Source organism: Bos taurus, chromosome 7 (assembly GCF_002263795.3).
Source record: "Bos taurus isolate L1 Dominette 01449 registration number 42190680 breed Hereford chromosome 7, ARS-UCD2.0, whole genome shotgun sequence".
Lineage (NCBI taxonomy): Eukaryota > Metazoa > Chordata > Mammalia > Artiodactyla > Bovidae > Bos > Bos taurus.
In genome coordinates this window covers 16272162-16288235 of record NC_037334.1, presented here as the reverse complement: position 1 = coordinate 16288235, position 16074 = coordinate 16272162, and the positions used below count along the sequence as shown (strand labels likewise).

At 50.7% G+C, this 16074-nt stretch overlaps 1 protein-coding gene across 5 annotated transcripts in view; it reads right to left on the bottom strand.

Annotated features, from left to right (window-relative positions):
* Positions 1 to 16074, bottom strand: part of ARHGEF18 (Rho/Rac guanine nucleotide exchange factor 18) — a 100102-nt gene that overhangs the window by 57705 nt on the left and 26323 nt on the right. For all 5 annotated transcript variants that reach the window (XM_010806870.4, XM_010806868.4, XM_010806872.4 and 2 more), the window contains 8 exons: positions 12741 to 13021; positions 11566 to 11716; positions 10802 to 10916; positions 9734 to 9791; positions 9073 to 9117; positions 8453 to 8530; positions 6520 to 6622; positions 6238 to 6379 (listed from right to left, as the gene is read on the bottom strand). In XM_010806870.4, coding sequence (XP_010805172.1) covers positions 6238 to 6379; positions 6520 to 6622; positions 8453 to 8530; positions 9073 to 9117; positions 9734 to 9791; positions 10802 to 10916; positions 11566 to 11716; positions 12741 to 13021 — 973 coding nt within the window. The remainder of the gene's footprint in view (positions 1 to 6237; positions 6380 to 6519; positions 6623 to 8452; positions 8531 to 9072; positions 9118 to 9733; positions 9792 to 10801; positions 10917 to 11565; positions 11717 to 12740; positions 13022 to 16074) is intronic.

Sequence of the window (16074 nt, the reverse complement as noted above, 5' to 3'; positions counted from 1 at the left end):
CCCAGTGCAGCCAAAAACAAATAATAAATAAATTTTTAAAAAGGGCTTCCCTGGTAGCTCAGATGGTAAAAAAAACAAAACCCGCCTGCAATGCGGGAGACCTGGGTTTGATCCCTGGGTTAAGAAGATCCCCTGGAGGAGGACATGGCAACCTACTCTAATAGTCTTGTCTGGAGAATTCCCATGAACAGGGGACCTTGGCGGGCTACAGTCCATGGAGTTGCAAAGAGTCAGACATGACTGAGCGACTAATGCTATGCTATGCTATGCTATGCTAAGTCGTTTCAGTCGTGTCTGACTCTGTGCGACCCCATAGACGGCAGCCCACCAGGCTCCGCCATCCCTGGGATTCTCCAGGCAAGAATACTGGAGTGGGTTGCCATTTCCTTCACCAATGCATGAAAGAGAAAAGTGAAAGTGAAGTCGCTCAGTCGTGTCCGACTCTTAGCGACCCCATGGACTGCAGCCTACCAGGCTCCTCCGTCCATGGGATTTTCCAGGCAAGAGTACTGGAGTGGGGTGCCATTGCCTTCACAATTAAAAAAGAAAACATAAGACATGGGAATTCTCTGGGCGTCCAGTGGTTAAGAATCCGTACTTTCCCTACTGAGGACATGGGTTCGAGCCCTGACTGGGGAGCTAAGATCCCACAAGCTGAGAGGCATGGCAAAAAACAAACCCATCAAAACCCCAAAACCAATAATGATAACAACCTCCCCCAAAACATCAGGCAAGCCCAGATTAATGGACCTCGTACAAGACACCTGGCTAGCATTTCTCTGGATTGTCAAGGTCATGAATAGTAAGACGAGACAGAGAAACCCTCACAGACCAGAGAGACTAGGAAGACAGGACGATTGAAGAGAATGTAGTATCTGAATTGGATCCTGAAACAAGGAGAATACTAATGAAAGAACCAAACCAAACCTGGTGAAATCTGAATAGAATCCAGAATTGGGTTAATAGTACTGGACCAATGTTAGTTCCTAAGTTGTGACAAATGTATCGAGGTCCTGTTGAGAGTCCCTTGGACAGCAAGGAGATCAAATCAGTCAATCCTAAAGGAAATCAACCCTGAATACACACTGGAAGGACCGATGCTGAAGCTGAAGCTCCAATACTTTGGCCACGTGATGCCAAGAGCTGACTCACTGGAAAAGACCCTGATGCTGGGAAAGATTGAGGGCAGGAGGAGAAGGGCACCAACAGAGGATGAGATGGTTGGATGGCATCACTGACTCAATGGACATGAGTTTGAGCGGACTCTGGGAGATGGCGGACAGGGAAGCCTGGCGTAGTGCAGCCCATGGGGTGGTAAAGAGTCAGACACGAGTTAGTGACTGAACAACAAGACATTAACATGAGGGAAAACTAGGTGAAGTGTATATGGGAGCTCTCTCTGCACTTTTCTGTAAATCTAAAATGAAAAGTTGCCAGGAGGACAGGGGTCTGCCCCCCACTGGAGGGGTAGGAGAGTCCTCAAATAGATAGTTGTATACTCTAAGTTGCTCCCCCAGGTGGCTCAGTGGTAAAGAATCTGTCTGCAATGTAGGAGACCCAGGTTCGATCCCTGGGTTGGGAAGATCCTCTGTAGGAGGAAATGGCAACCTGTTCCAGTATTCTTGCCTGGAAAATTCCATGGACAGAGGAGCTGGGGTTCAGTCATGGGGTCGCAAAGAGACACGACTGAAGCAACTGAGCATACTCCAAGTTAGAGTCTATTGCCAAAATGCAGCAAAACACTTCACTTCCACGTTACAGATCTGGTCTCTTTGAAGTCTGATCTTTAGTCTTACTCTAATGGTAAAATCCCTAAGTAAGCATTGGTTTCACCATAGTATTAGCATGGATTCTTTTTTTCCTGCAACAACAACAACAACAACAACAAAAAACCATTAAGCTACCCCTTCTGCCTGTCTTGCATTTTATTCTACACGTGGTTATTTGCTGGTTTATGCTAGCCAAGGACAGCAATCCACAGAGTTCCATCCTTACATCAAGGAATGGAATCTGATCCTGAGCGTCTAGTATTTTGCCTGTAAGTCTACTGATAAAAGATTGTTGGAAGCCAGTCATAGAATCTGAAGATAAACTCTAATCTCTCCTTTGCTATTTTGGGATTTTCACAGAAGCCAAGAACTCATTGCAAAACATTTTTGCGAGTATGAGTGCTTATATTCCATCCAGGAACAATGCATTTTTGCTTGGTTTAGAATTACTGGTAGCTCATTTAAAGCAAAGGAAAATCCACTGAGTGCGTGTTTGCTGTCTTTAGAACTGTTTGCCAAAATATGGTATGAAGATGTTTTCATCTTCCTACTATTTTAAATATTATTGTACAGAGCCATTATCGATGCCATTTTTTTTTTTTTTGTAGGAAAAAAGCCTTAAAAAGTGCTCCAATTATTGACATTAAGTGCATCAAACAAAGTGTCTTTGGCATATTAGACTTTTGCTCTTCTGTAATTTAATTTTCTTTTAAAATATAAAATTTTGCCTTTGTTGTTGTTTAGTCACGCATTCATATCCAACTCTTTGCCACCCCATGGACTGTTGCACGCCAGGCTTCCCTGTCCTTCACCATCTCAACTTTAACCATTAACATTAACCATTCACCATCTCAACTCTAACATGAGTCTGCTCAAACTCATGTCCATTGAGTCAGTGATGCCATCCAACCATCTCATCCTCTATCATCCCCTTCTCCTGCCTTCAATCTTTCCCAGCATCAGGGTGTTTTTTCTTTGCATCAGGCATTGGGGCTTCAGCTTCAGCTTTAGTCCTTCCAATGAATATTCAGGATTTCCTTTAGTATTGACTGGTTTGATCTCCTTGCTGTCCAAGGGACTCCAAGAGTCTTCTCCAGCACCTCATTTTGAAGGCATCAGTTCTTTAGCACTCAGCCTTTTTATTGCCCAGCTCTTACATCTGTACATGACTACTGGAAAAACCATAGCGTTGACTATATGGACCTTTCTGGGGAAAATAATGTCTGCTTTTTAATACACTGTCTATGTTTGTCATTGCTTTTCTTCCAAGGAGCAAGTGTCTTAATTTCATGGCTGCAGTCACTGTCCATAGTGATTTTGGAGCCCAAGAGAATAAAGTCTGTCACTGTTTCCATTGTTTCTGCATCTATTTGTCGTGAAGAGATGGGACCAGATGCCGTGATCTTAGTTTTCTGAATGTTGAGTTCTAAGCCAACTTTCACTGTCCTCTTTCACCTTCATCAACAGGCCCTTTAATTCCGCTTCACTTTCTTCCATAAGGATGGTGTTATCTGCATATTTAAGGTTATTGATATTTCTCCTGGCAATCTTGATTCCAGCTTGTGCTTCATCCAGCCCAGCATTTCATATGATGTACTCTACATATAAGTTAAATAAGCAGTATGACAATATACAGCCTTAATGTACTCATTTCCCAATTTTGAACCAGTCCATTGTTCCATGTCCAGTTCTAACTATTGCTTCTTGACTTGTATACAGGTTTCGCAGGAGGCAGGTAAGGTGGTCTGGTATTCCCATCTCTTGAAGAATTTTCCACAGTTTGTTGTGATCTACACAGTCAAAGGCTTTAGCATAGTCAATGAAACAGAAGTAGATGTTTTTCTGGAATTCTCTAGCTTTTTCTGTGATCCAACAGATGTTGGCAATTTGATCTCTGGTTCCTCTGCCTTTTCTAAATCCAGCTTGAACATCTGGAAGTTCATGGTTCACGCACTGTTGGCTTGGAGAATTTTGAGCATTACTTTGCTAATGTGTGAGATGACTGCAATTGTGCAGTAGTTTGAATATATCTGTGTATTTATTTAAAAATACTCAACTCTGCATCAACATGGATACATTTCTCTACTGGATCAGTACTGGCTCAGTTCTGGATCTCTGCCCTCACCCTTCCTTCTGCCAACTTCCCACCTGCACCTTGAATTTGCTGCCTGAGATAGAGCCCCTCAGGGCTTGATCGTGGCCTTCCAGGGAGGTTCCAGTATCCAGCAGACCTCACCCCCACCCCTCCCAGATGAAGAGATAAGGAAGTCAGCAGAAACAAGAAGTCACTTGCTGGTCAGGAAGATTCCCTGGAGGAGGGCATGGCAACCCACTCCAGTATTCTTGCCTGGAGAATCCCATAGACAGAGGAGCCTGGCGGGCTACCGTCCATGGGGTCACAAAGAGTCAGACACTACTAAAGCAAATTTAGCACTCACCTGCTGCTTAAAAGGACTTTAAGATGCTGAAGACTTTGCAAAGCCTGGGTGGCTTCTGCTGGAGAGCGTTCACAGGGTCAGAAAGCAGGTTGGATATCTTTGGAGAGAAAGCTCCAAATGGGTCCACTCCTGACTGCAGCAGCCAACAGGCCTGCCGCCAGCAAAAACTACTCCGGAAAACGGGAGGAATGAGGAAGAAGGAAAATGCCCACGTGTGGGGCCAAGCAAGGCAGAAATGCAAAACCTGTGGCTCAGGTCTTGAGGAGGCACCTGCCCCCAGGATGGAGGGACCGCTGTCACTGTATGGCCCACCCTGGGGCCAATTCTCTGTTGTACTCGCCCACTGATTCTCACCTGGGCAATCCTAGCCCCCAGGGGACATTTGGCCACATCTAGAGACATTTTTGGCTGACATGACTCATGGGGCAGGTGTTAACAGCATCTAGTGGGTGGAGGCAAGGGATGCTGCTCAGTATCCTGCAGTGCACAAAACAGCCCTCCCCTCCCTCAACAAAGAATGACCAGGCCTCAAAGAGCAATAGGGCCAAGGTGGAGGAACCCTGCAGCAGCCGGAATTTGCAACTAGCATGCAGTTGCCAGTGCCTCCTCTCTGCCCCTTGTCAAAAAAAGCGAAGTTCTAAATCTCATAAAAGACCAGAGTCATCTCCCTCCAAGGCCTTTGGAACCCAATACTTTTTCCTGATTTCTGTGTTGGGTTTCACAGTGGTAAAAAAAAAAAAATCTGCCTGCCAATGTGGGAGACACAGGTTCAATCCCTGGGTTGGGAAGATCCCCTGGAGAAGGAAATGGCACTGGGAAATCCCATGGATGAGGAGCCTGGCAGGCTGTAGTCATGGGGTCACTAAAGAGTCCGTACATGGCTTAGCGACTAAACAAAACAAACAAAATGTTTTCCTGAGCAGAGACTGTTCTGGGAGGCAGGAAATTGCCTGTTAATGGGCTGATCCTGCCTCCTCCTCTCTCTCTCCCTCCAATTCATATATTACAGACCTCACCCCTTTCACTACATCATGCCTGCGTGCATGCTAAGTTGCTAAATCATGTCTGACTCTTTGCGACCCTACAGACTATAGCCTTCAGGGCTCCACTGTCCATGGAATTCTCCAGGCAAATATACTGGAGTGGGTTACCATTTCCTCCTCCAGGGATCGAACCCAGTTCTCCTGCATTGGCAGGCAATTCTTTACCACTGAGCCGCCAGGGAAGCCCCATCAGGGCATCATAAGGTGGCCTTATTAGCTAATGTATTTAGTTCAGTGAGGTCATACTGAGTTAGGGTTGGCCCCTAATCCTCAGGCAAAGGGGGATTTGAGGCATGAACATGAGTGTGGGGAAAATGCCACATGAAGACCATAGTTCTTCTGGCACAAACCATTGGACTTCCGGAAGCCAGGAAAGACACTTGGGATGGACCCCTTCCCAGCACCTGTAGAGGGAGCTGACACCTCGATCTTGAACTTCTCCAGAACTCTGAGACAATGCATTTCTGTGGTTTAAACCAGCCAGATTGTAGCTAACTAATACACTGCCTGAGTCTGGATTTTGCCAACAACGAAAGCGAAAACTTAAAGGGAATCTGGGAGTCCCAAACTTCCCTGGTGGTCCAGTGACTAACACTCTGCACTCCCATGGCAGGGGACCTGGGTTCCATCCCCGGTCAGGGAACTAGATCCCACATGTTGCAACTGAGAGTTCACATGCCACAACTAAATATCCTGCATGCTGAAACGAAGATTGAAGATACTGCGTGCTGGACCTAAGATCCGGTGCAGCCCCATAAATGAATTAATAAGCACTTTTTAAAAAAAGGAACTTGTGTGGGGCAGTCCAAGCTAACCAAATACCCCTGCTCTTAGGGATGGATTCCTGGTGACCTCCAGGAAGCCATGGTTGGCCTGAGCTGAAAGGGAGGATGCAAAGATGGAAGGAGGCCATGGGAGCAATTTAAGGGAAGTAAGGCAGAGAAAGTGGCTGCCATCCAGGGCGACGGGCTGGGCCACCGGACTCACCAGAGCTCAGAAAAGGTTTGCCGCACATAGGGCAGCTGGAGTGGCCAGAGAAGGTTCCTCGAGCCAGCTGGTGCCCGTTGATACATTCTTTCCTCTCTCGCGCATCCTGACCTTTGTCCTTCTGATGCACTGGGGTCTTCCCCTGTTGGGGACAGAGGTGGACCTTAGAATGCCCTGTGTGTCCCTTCCCACTTGGAATCACAGGGCTCTGGGACCAGGGACATCCTGGCAAGCTGGAGAAGGCAGAGAGGGTCCCCCCAACCCCTGGCCCAGCCCTCTGACCTTCTCCTTCTGCCTGGTGACTCGATTGCGCAGGGAGCTCAGGCTGCGTTTCACCTTGGTGCCCCTGTCGCTTCTCTCCGTCTTCCCCATGCTGTCCTCACTCCTAAGGGGTGGAGAGTTTGGTGAGGAGGGTTACAGCAGACCCAAAAGGCCCTTCTGGCCAGTTCTGCATGTCACTCCTGGGATCCACCTGGAATCTACCTGAGGCCCCTCTATCCTGTTCCACCCTTGCTGTGGTCCTGAACTCTCTCTCTCCTCTCACTCACTTATTCACTCAAAACACATTTACTGGGCTTCCCTGGTGGCACAGTGGGTAAGAATCTGCTTGCCAATGCAAGAGATACAGGTTCAGTTCCTGGTCTGGCAAGATCTCACATGCTGTGGGGCAACGAAGCTGGTGTGCCACAACTACTGAACCTGTGCTATAGAGCCTGGGAGGCACAGTGACTGAAGCTCAAGCACCTAGAGCCCACGCTCCACAACACGAGAAGCCACCGCAGTGAGACGCCCGAGCACCTCAACTAGAGAAAAGCCTGTGCAGCAACAAGCAACGAGTGCAATTGTATATATATACAGACATATATATAGGTATAGTATGTATATACTATAGTTTGCATACAGATATAGTATGTATAATATATAGATGTATATATAGAGAGATAGATATAGATATCTATCATATATCGTATATATATATAGAGAGAGAGCTTCCCTGGTGGCTCAGATGGTAAAAGAATCTGCTGCAATTTGGGAGACCCAGGTTTGACCCCTGGGTCGGAAAGATCTCCTGGAGAAGGGCATGGCAACCGACTCCAGTATTCGTGCCTAGAGAATTCCACGGACAGAGGATCCTTGTGGGCTACAGTCCATGGGGTTGCAAAGAGTCAAACACGATTGAGCAACTAACACTTTCACTTTCATATTCATATATAGGGCTTCCCAGGTGGCTCAGTGGTAAAGAATCCACCTGCCAAGCAGAAGACCCAGATTTGATCCCTTGATCAGAGAGATCCCCTGGAGAGGAGAATGGCAAACCACTCTAGTGTTCTTGCCTGGAAAAATCCCATGGACAGAGAAGCCTGGCAGGCTACAGTCTACAGGGTCTCAAAGAGTCAGACCCGACTGAGTGACTGAACACAGACACACACACACACACACACACACACACACACACAACATTTATGGAGGTTTGCAAAGTTCCAGCAGACTTGGGGACTGGGTTTGCCTAGGGGAAAGTGACATGGTCTCAAGCTTGAGGTACCTTGATGGACCTTGTCCATCTCTGCCTCCTTCCTCTGATTCACACCCCCTTCCTATCTTATCAGCCTGAAACTCTGTCCATTCTTCCCATGGGATGTCTCTCAAATCCCCCTGCCCTCTTCCCACCCAACACTCAAGCCTTAGATCTTACCTCTTCTGGATGACCAGCGTACTCTCATTTAATAAATAACATATTAAGTCATTGCATGTATTTACTATAATACATATAATACAAAGAACCCCAACCCCTGCAGAATCGAGTCCCTGGAGGGAGATTCCATGCCTCTGGTCTGCACCCTTGATGGTGCTCACCATCACTGGTCACCACAGAGCTGTGGACTTCTGCTTCCCAGCAGCAATCTGGCCTTTGCTGACTCCCCTCCCCTCCTTCCAGCCCCACCCCGACACCTTTCCTGTGGAAGGCACCCAATTCTTTTCCCCATCTCATCTCAGCATACCGGCAAACTCCTACTTTTCCATTGGAAACCAGCTCAAGCTGTCACCTCCTCTGAGAAGTCTTCCCCTGCCCTGCCAGGGAGTATGAGGAGCCCCCTGCCACCCCCACTGTTTCTCTGGTGATTCCAGTAAGAGGATGGGGCCCCAACCCCTCATCCCATCTCAGGTCCCTGCCCTCTCAATTCAGTGCCTGCCCCGCCCACAGCTCAGTACTCACTCAGACAAGAACTCAAACCAGGTGAGGTTCGAAGCTGCTCCTCCGGGGCAGACCGACAATCGAGCCCTCTGCCGGGCCCTGCAAGGTCAAAGGGGACAGACAACAGGGTCGGCAGCCCTTCCCCTGACCCCTAGCGGCCCCCTCATCTGTCCCCTCTCTCCCAGGGCTCCTGTGGACAGGTGTGCAGCCCATGACCAGGGATCCTGTCATCCCTCCACGTGTGGGCTTGGATACATGGTCATTGTGATGGGTTTTCCAGCAGAGGGTAGTAACAGGTCTTGGTCAAACAAAGTTAACATGTTGGGAAGATTTTGGGGAAAGGGCCGCCTTTTCCCGTTTGTGCAAAGGTACAGCGTGGCTAGCGGCAGCTTGCTCCTGTGTCCTGTCCTTCCCCACACCTGTGCCTCCTCCCACCTCTCCAGTCCTCATTTTCCTCCCATTCCTCCCCATCCTCACACATGTCCCCTCTACCCGTCCACTCTTCCACCTGTCCCCACACCTGTCTTCCCATATCCGTTCCCTGCTTGCGTCCCCCATCCCTGTCCACCGTCCCCCTACACCTGCCTTCTACATCTGTCTCACACACCTGTTCCCCCACACCTGGTCCCCTATCCACTCACCCATGGTACTGTCGGAGTTCTTCAAGCACCTGCTGGACAATCAACCTGAGCGGGGGGGTTGGATAAAAATAGTCCACAGTTGCCCCCAATGACAGACATTTCCCCAAACGAGCTGTGAATGCCTGACCCGGCCCTGGTCCTGATGCAACCCTTAACTGGAAGGCCCAAACCCTCTCCTGATACTGTCGAGAACCTTCTGAGGTGCCGGGAGAAAGTTGGTGTGGGAGAGGAGACTGAGGTTATTAGAGGGGGACTGTGGCTGGCCCTCAGAGAAGGCAATGGCACCCCACTCCAGTACTTTTGCCTGGAAAATCCCATGGATGGAGGAGCCTGGTGGGTTGCAGTCCATGGGGTCGCTAGAGTCGGACACGACTGAGCGACTGCACTTTCACTTTTCACTTTCATGCATTGGAGAAGGAAATGGCAACCCACTCCAGTGTTCTTGCCTGGAGAATCCCAGGGACGGAGGAGCCTGGTGGGCTGCCATCTATGGGGTCACACAGAATCGGACACGACTGAAGCGACTTAGCAGCAGCAGCAGTGGCTGGCCCTGCTCACTTTTATGGGCAATGATGCTACATCCCTGCATCCCTCTTCCCCAAACCTTGACCCCCTTGGCTGTCCTGGGGGTCCCTCCCCCACCTAAGGGTCAGACACTTACACATGATTCGGCTCCACATGATCCTTTTCCATGCACTCCAGCACCGGGGGGTCCAGGCCTGGAAGCAGCCCCCACCCCAGGAGACATAGGTGTGAAAGGTGCCCTGGGGCAGGACCAGCCTGGCATACAACTCCTGAACGCACCCCTGTAGACCTGGAGCCGGTCCAGATGGGGCTTGCCATCCTCGGGGCGAGGGAGAGTTGTAAACAGGACAGACAGCCAGGGATGGAAGCGTCCCGGGTGTGTCATGAGCTCACAAAGGGCGAAACGCTTTACACATATTAGGTCAGTGGACTCTCAAAGTGACGCTAAGAAGATACTCTGATTGTCTTTCTTAGCGACAAAGTGGAGGAGGTTCAGAGACTTGTTAGAAAGTGGTAAATTCCTGGACTTCCCTGGTGGTACCGTGGTTAAGAATCTGCCTGCCAATGCAGGGGAGATTCCGGGAAGATTCCACATGCCTCGGAATGCCTCGTGTGCCACATCTACTGAGCCTGTGTTCTAGAACCCTCGAGCCACGTGCCAGAACTGCTAAAGTCTGTGCACCCTAGAGCCTGTGCTCCACAACAGGAGAAGCCGCTACAATGAGAAGCCCATGCACCGCACTGAAGAGTAGCCCCTGCTTGCTGCAACTAGAGAAATCCTGCACACAGCATGAAGACCCAGTGCAGCCAAAAAATAAATTAATAAATAAAAAATTTTATAAAAAGAAAAAGAAAGTGGTAGCTTCTGGTTTGGCCTGTAGGTCTTTCTGATACCAGAGGAACACAAGCTCTTCAGATAGAGATTCAGAGAAAAAGAAGGAGACAAAGAAAGACACAGAATCAGAGGAGGAAGAGAGTGTTGGAGGTCATTCCAATATTGTGCCCACCTTGGCTTGAGAGTCCCCTGGGAGGGTGAGGGGGAAGGGCAGATGATGGAGGAGCCATGTCACCCCTCCCCCAGCATTCTGCCCAATTCCTGCCGAGGGGATCCTAAGCCTCCTCCACTAGCCCCAACCAGGGGACCCTCCAGCAGAAACCCCCTACCCCACTTGTTTGAATGAAGGAAACCCCCAGGCTGGGCTACCTTGAACAGCTGGAGGTGGCACTTCCAAAGCTGGAAAGATTTCCAGGGAGCTGATCTCATCGAAGGACACAGGAACAGACCGTGACCTCACTCTTTTCTCGGGGCTGTCACATTCCTGCAGGGAATAAGCATCTCGCTAAGCCCGGAGGCAGCCTGGGCTGCAGGCAGTTTCCCTGGGTTGAGGGTCCCCAGCCTCCAGCTGCAGACAGGGGCTACCCTCAGCCTTGGGGCACAGGAGTAGGGATGGGTCTCCACAGCAGCCGAGGGCTGGAGCCAAGGACCGTACCAGCCAAGGACCACCCCCCAGCTGTGGGCTGGAGTTCTGGACTTTTGAACCACAAATTCCAGCCATGGCCAGAAACTCCCCACCCAGTCATGGTCAAGGGCAGAGATGCCCCAGGTGGAAGCTTCAGCTCCGAGTGTACATTCTCCAGCTTTGGGCTAAAATCCCAGACCTGAGATGAGTTCTTCTCCGTTGCAAAGTTCAGTCACAGACAGGGCTTCCACCCAGCTGCAAAGATTCAGAGACAAGCCTGAGTTCCCTAGCCCAGGGGATGGCGCTTACAGCCAAGGATCTCAGGCCAGCAAAGGACCTTCAGGCTTGGTCTGAAGTCTTAGGACCCAGCGACTTCTCTGTCATGGGTGACACCTGCCATGATGGGTTGGTCCCCCCAGCTATGTGTAAGGCACCCCAGGGTCCCACAGAGGCAGCTGCTGGGCGCATAGTTGTGTTATTAACTGGGGTGGTTGGGGGTTGCACCAACCTTGCTTGGTTGCTCTGCGGGGGTTCCACCCCCAGGCAGACACCCTTGGGTCCAGGCCTGCAGGCCCTCTCCTGGCAGGTTCAGAGCGAGGCTGGCCAGTGTCCGAGGCAGAAAGGGCCCCTCATTCACAGCTGAGGATTCGATGCTGAGCCTGGTGAAGATCAAGAGGGAGTCAGGTCTCTACCACTGGGCTGTCGCCCCAGCTCCAGCATTCGAAGCACAGGGGCTGGGGGGAACCCTTGGGTGGTCCTGTGATGGGGGCAGGGCACAGACAGTGTTCCAGATCTCCCAGCACCAGGGGGGTGGACGGGAAACCTGGCTAGAGGAGTTGATGCTGAAGTTCCATTTGCATCACAGGTCCACTGCTCTTTTTACACAGACTAGATGAATATTTGGGGAAAACTGTGAGGGGTGGGGGCTTCCCAGGTGGTGCAATGGTAAAGGATCTGCCTACTAATGCAAGAGACATAAAAGACTGGGTTTCAGTCCCTGGGTCGGGAAGATCCCCTGGAGGAGGACATGGCAACCCACTCCAACGTTCTTGCCCAGAGAATCCCATGGACAGAGGAGACTGGTGGTCTACAGTCCATGGGGTTGCAGAAGAGCCAGACACAGCTGAAGTGACTGAGCACACAAGCATGTGAGGGGTGGAGGGAGAAAGAGGGGTGGGGGGAGAGTTGAGGAGGGCCCACAGCTAAAGCACTCCACTGTTTCAGGCTGCCCCTGCACTGTGTGGGTGGTGCCAAGCACCTATCTGTGTTTCGAACAGAAGTGCCTCTGTGGTTCTGTGCTCACATATGCAAGGGACACATTTAGGCGTCTCTGGGTTTGAGCAGGAGGAGGGTGCATGCCTGTGTGTGGGCATGTAGCCCCCGTGTGCAAGGCCAGGTGTGCTCATCTGGGTCCAAGCGTGCCTGCCGGCTTCATGCAGCCTCCAGGTTGACCTGGCGGACGCTCCTTCAGCGTGTGCTTGCTCACCCGTGCACACAGATGCATGTGCCCACACGCATGTGTGCACCTCCGGAGGGGGTCTCTGGGGCTGCCTCTGATAGCACAGACACCTCTGGTGGCCCTTGAGCTAGGTGACCCAGAGGTGGTGGTGGGGGGTGAGGAGCAGCGTGTGGCCGCCCTGGAAGGTTGTGTCCCGGAAGGCGGTGGCGCAGTGGGCGGCTGACCTCTGCCGGCTCTCAGAGCAGCTCCTTGACCTCTCCCAGCTGCGTCTCCGAGCAAGGCCCTGGGACCTCGCAGCGCTGGAGAGGGGCGTTTCTCCTCGGGGCGTTTCTCCTCGGGCTTCTTCACTAGGGGGGCCACTGTCTCTGGCTCCCCCAGGCTGGCTGTGTGAAAGGACTTCGAGGCCCAGGTCCTGGAGATACTCACTGCCCTGAAGGGCCCCCAAATCCAGGCTGAGGTCCTCTGAACTCTCGCTACCGCCGAGCAGCCCTGGGATTCCATCCTCCTGGAGACAGATGCGGAAAAGGCCTTGACCCACAGGCAGCGAAGACCCCCACATCCAGACCCTCCACACCATCCCCTACTTATCCAACCTGGGCTCTGGGCCCAGCTCTTGGCAGGTGGGGTAGAATGAGGGTGGTCCCCTCAGTGCAGGCCTTCAAGGCCTTAGTCCTCAGAAAAGGGGTTGGAAATTAGGGCTACTGGCCCTGACTCGACCTCCATTGTTGAGTTTCTGTCTGATCATCTTATGAAACAGGCCACGTAAATCCTGTCCTCTGTCCTCTCTCCTCTGTCTGCCGGCTCACCCAGCTTGCTTTAAGCCTCTTATAAGATCATGTGTGTGAATGCAATTTGTACAAGTGCTGTACTCCATAATTTGGCCACCTGATGCAAAGAACTGATTCATTGGAAAAGACCCTGATGCTGGGAAAGATTGAAGGCAGGAGGAGAAGGGGACAGCAGAGGATGAGATGGTTGGATGGCTTCACCAACTTGATGGATGTGAGTTTGAGCAAACTCTGGGAGTTGGTGATGGATAGGGAAGCCTGGAGTGCTGCAGTCCATGGGGTCACAAAGAGTCGGACACGACTGAGCAACTGAACTGAACTGCACGCAGTATCCTTGATGCTACTGGCTGAATTTCAGGCAGTATTGTAGCTCCTAGGCTTTCCCCAGGGCTGCCCTTAAGGGTCTCCTAGACCCTAAGTCTCCCTCCCAAGCCAGGATGAGAGTGGAGCAAGTGAGGAAGCCACCTCGGGCACAAAATTGTAGGGGGTACCCCCAAACTCAGAGATCAAGAAAAGCGTATTTTCACACTTTTTTTTTTAAGTTTGTAATTTTCATTTTTTTCTTTTTCCTTTCTTTTTTTGTTTGGCCACACCTCATGGCATGGGAAACTTCCCCCACCAGGGATCGAACTGGTGCCGTTGTAGTGGTAATGCAGTCTTAACCACTGGACCACCACTAAGTGTAAGTAATTCAGTCGTGTCCAACTCTCTGCAACCCCATGGACTGTAGCCTACCAGGCTCCTCTGTCCGTGGGATTCTCCAGGCAAGAATGTTGGAGTGGTAGCCATTTCCTTCTCCAGGGGATCTTCCCAACCCAGGGATCAAAGCAGGGTCTCCCGCATTGTGGGCAGATTCTTTACTGTCTGAGCCTCAGGGAAGAAGCCCTAAGGACCACCAGGGAAGCCCCTAATACAACAGTAACAAAAAACCCAACAAACTTCAATATAGTGCAGAGTTCCATGATGAACAAATCATCAAAGTGTTACGACATGACAGGGACTTCCCTGGTGGTCCAGTGGTTAGGACTTGGCGCTTTCACTGCTGGTCTAGGAACTAAGATCCCACATGCTGTGTGCTGGGGCCAAAATTTTTTTAAAAGGCGGGGCTTCCATGGTGGCTCAGAGGTAAAGAATCCGCCTGCCAATGCAGGAGACACAGGTTCAATCCCTGATCCAGGAGGATCCCACATGCCTCAGAGCAACTAAGCCTGTGCGCCACAACTACCGAGCCTGTGCTCTCGAGCCCTTGAGCCACAGCTACTGAGCCAACGTGCTGCAGTTATTGAAGCCTGTGTGCCCTAGAGCCCATTCTCTGCAACAACAGGCCACCGCAATGAGAAGCCTGTGTACTGCAACTAGAGAGTAACCCCTGTCGCCACAACTAGAGAAAACCTGTGTGCAGCGACCAAGACCCAGCATAGCTAAAAATAAATACATAAATAAATAATTTTTAAAAATTAAGACATGACAGTATTGGACCCTGCACTTCGCTCACCTCACCCTATTTCCAGCCCTCCGCTCCATTGTACCAGAGAGTAGCTTGGAACCTTTGAGCTCCTAAATCCCTTCCGATACCTTCCCCTCCCTCCTCAGCCCGGTATTTACAAAGGGCTCCAGGGTCCACCGCCTCCTGCTTCCAGCCCCTCTGCAGCCTCACGTTCCCACCCACCCAGGAGGCAGCTGTTAGACTCTAAAAATACGTAGAGGTAGATGATAACGCCACATCCACCAAAGCACCAACCAGTTGCCTCCCCAACAGTTATTCAAGGGCCTTATTCTTAATCCCATTGCAGCTCTTACCAGGGGGTGTTGTTGTCCCACTTCCCAGATCAGGAGGCTAAGGCTCAGGGAGGAGAAAGGACTGTGCAGCCTCGGGTCACACAGTTGGTAAATGGCAGAGCCAGACTCATACTCTGTGGGATCTGTCTGGATCCAAGCTCTATGCTCTTTCTTGCTCTACTTCCTCCTCTATTTCTTTTCCTAGTCTTTTCTTTGCCCTCTCCTCTCCCTGTCATTCATCCTTTTTTTTTTTTTTTTTTCTTCCCAGCCAGGGCACCTGTTTTTTCCTTTCCCTGGAGAATCTCTTCTCCTAGGCCATCCAGAGGCAGTCTGGTGAACTCCTATTCCTCCTTCAAAACCCACCTTGGGCATGCCCTCCAGGCTGCCTTTCTGACTCTTCCAATCTAAATAAGGTGTCCCTCCTCTGGGCTGTCAGGGTCTGCAGGATAAGGACTATTCCTTTCCAGGCTGTTGTGACGCTGTCCTCAGACAGGCTTTGGTGGGTAGGTGGGTGGTCCGCCCCCCATGCTACAGGCAAAACCAACCCTGAGATGTGGCCTTAGGCATCTGTGTGAGCTCAGGCAGTCCTTGATGGACTGTCCCGATTGGTGGCCTAAAGGGCCCACTGAGCAGACCTGCCACCCTTGATGGTTTCTACAAGAGGCTCCCAGGATAGAATTGCCAGATAAAATACTGGACACCCAGTGAAATTCGAATTTCAGATAAACGACTATTTTTTTTTTTCTAGTGTAAATAGATTACAAACATTGCAATATTTGGCAATCAGTTCTAACTGGGCATCCTGTAATTTTATTTGCTCAATTTTGCAAGCCTACCTATCCATGGGCCATTTGGCCGGTCATGGGCAGTCTTTACTAGGAAAGGGGGAACAGGGAGGTCCCTACTAATGCTTGGTGAGGGGAATTTTCAGAGAAGCAGCCAATTGAAAGTGGAAAATACCTGGACTGCCCTGGTGGTCCATTGGATAAGA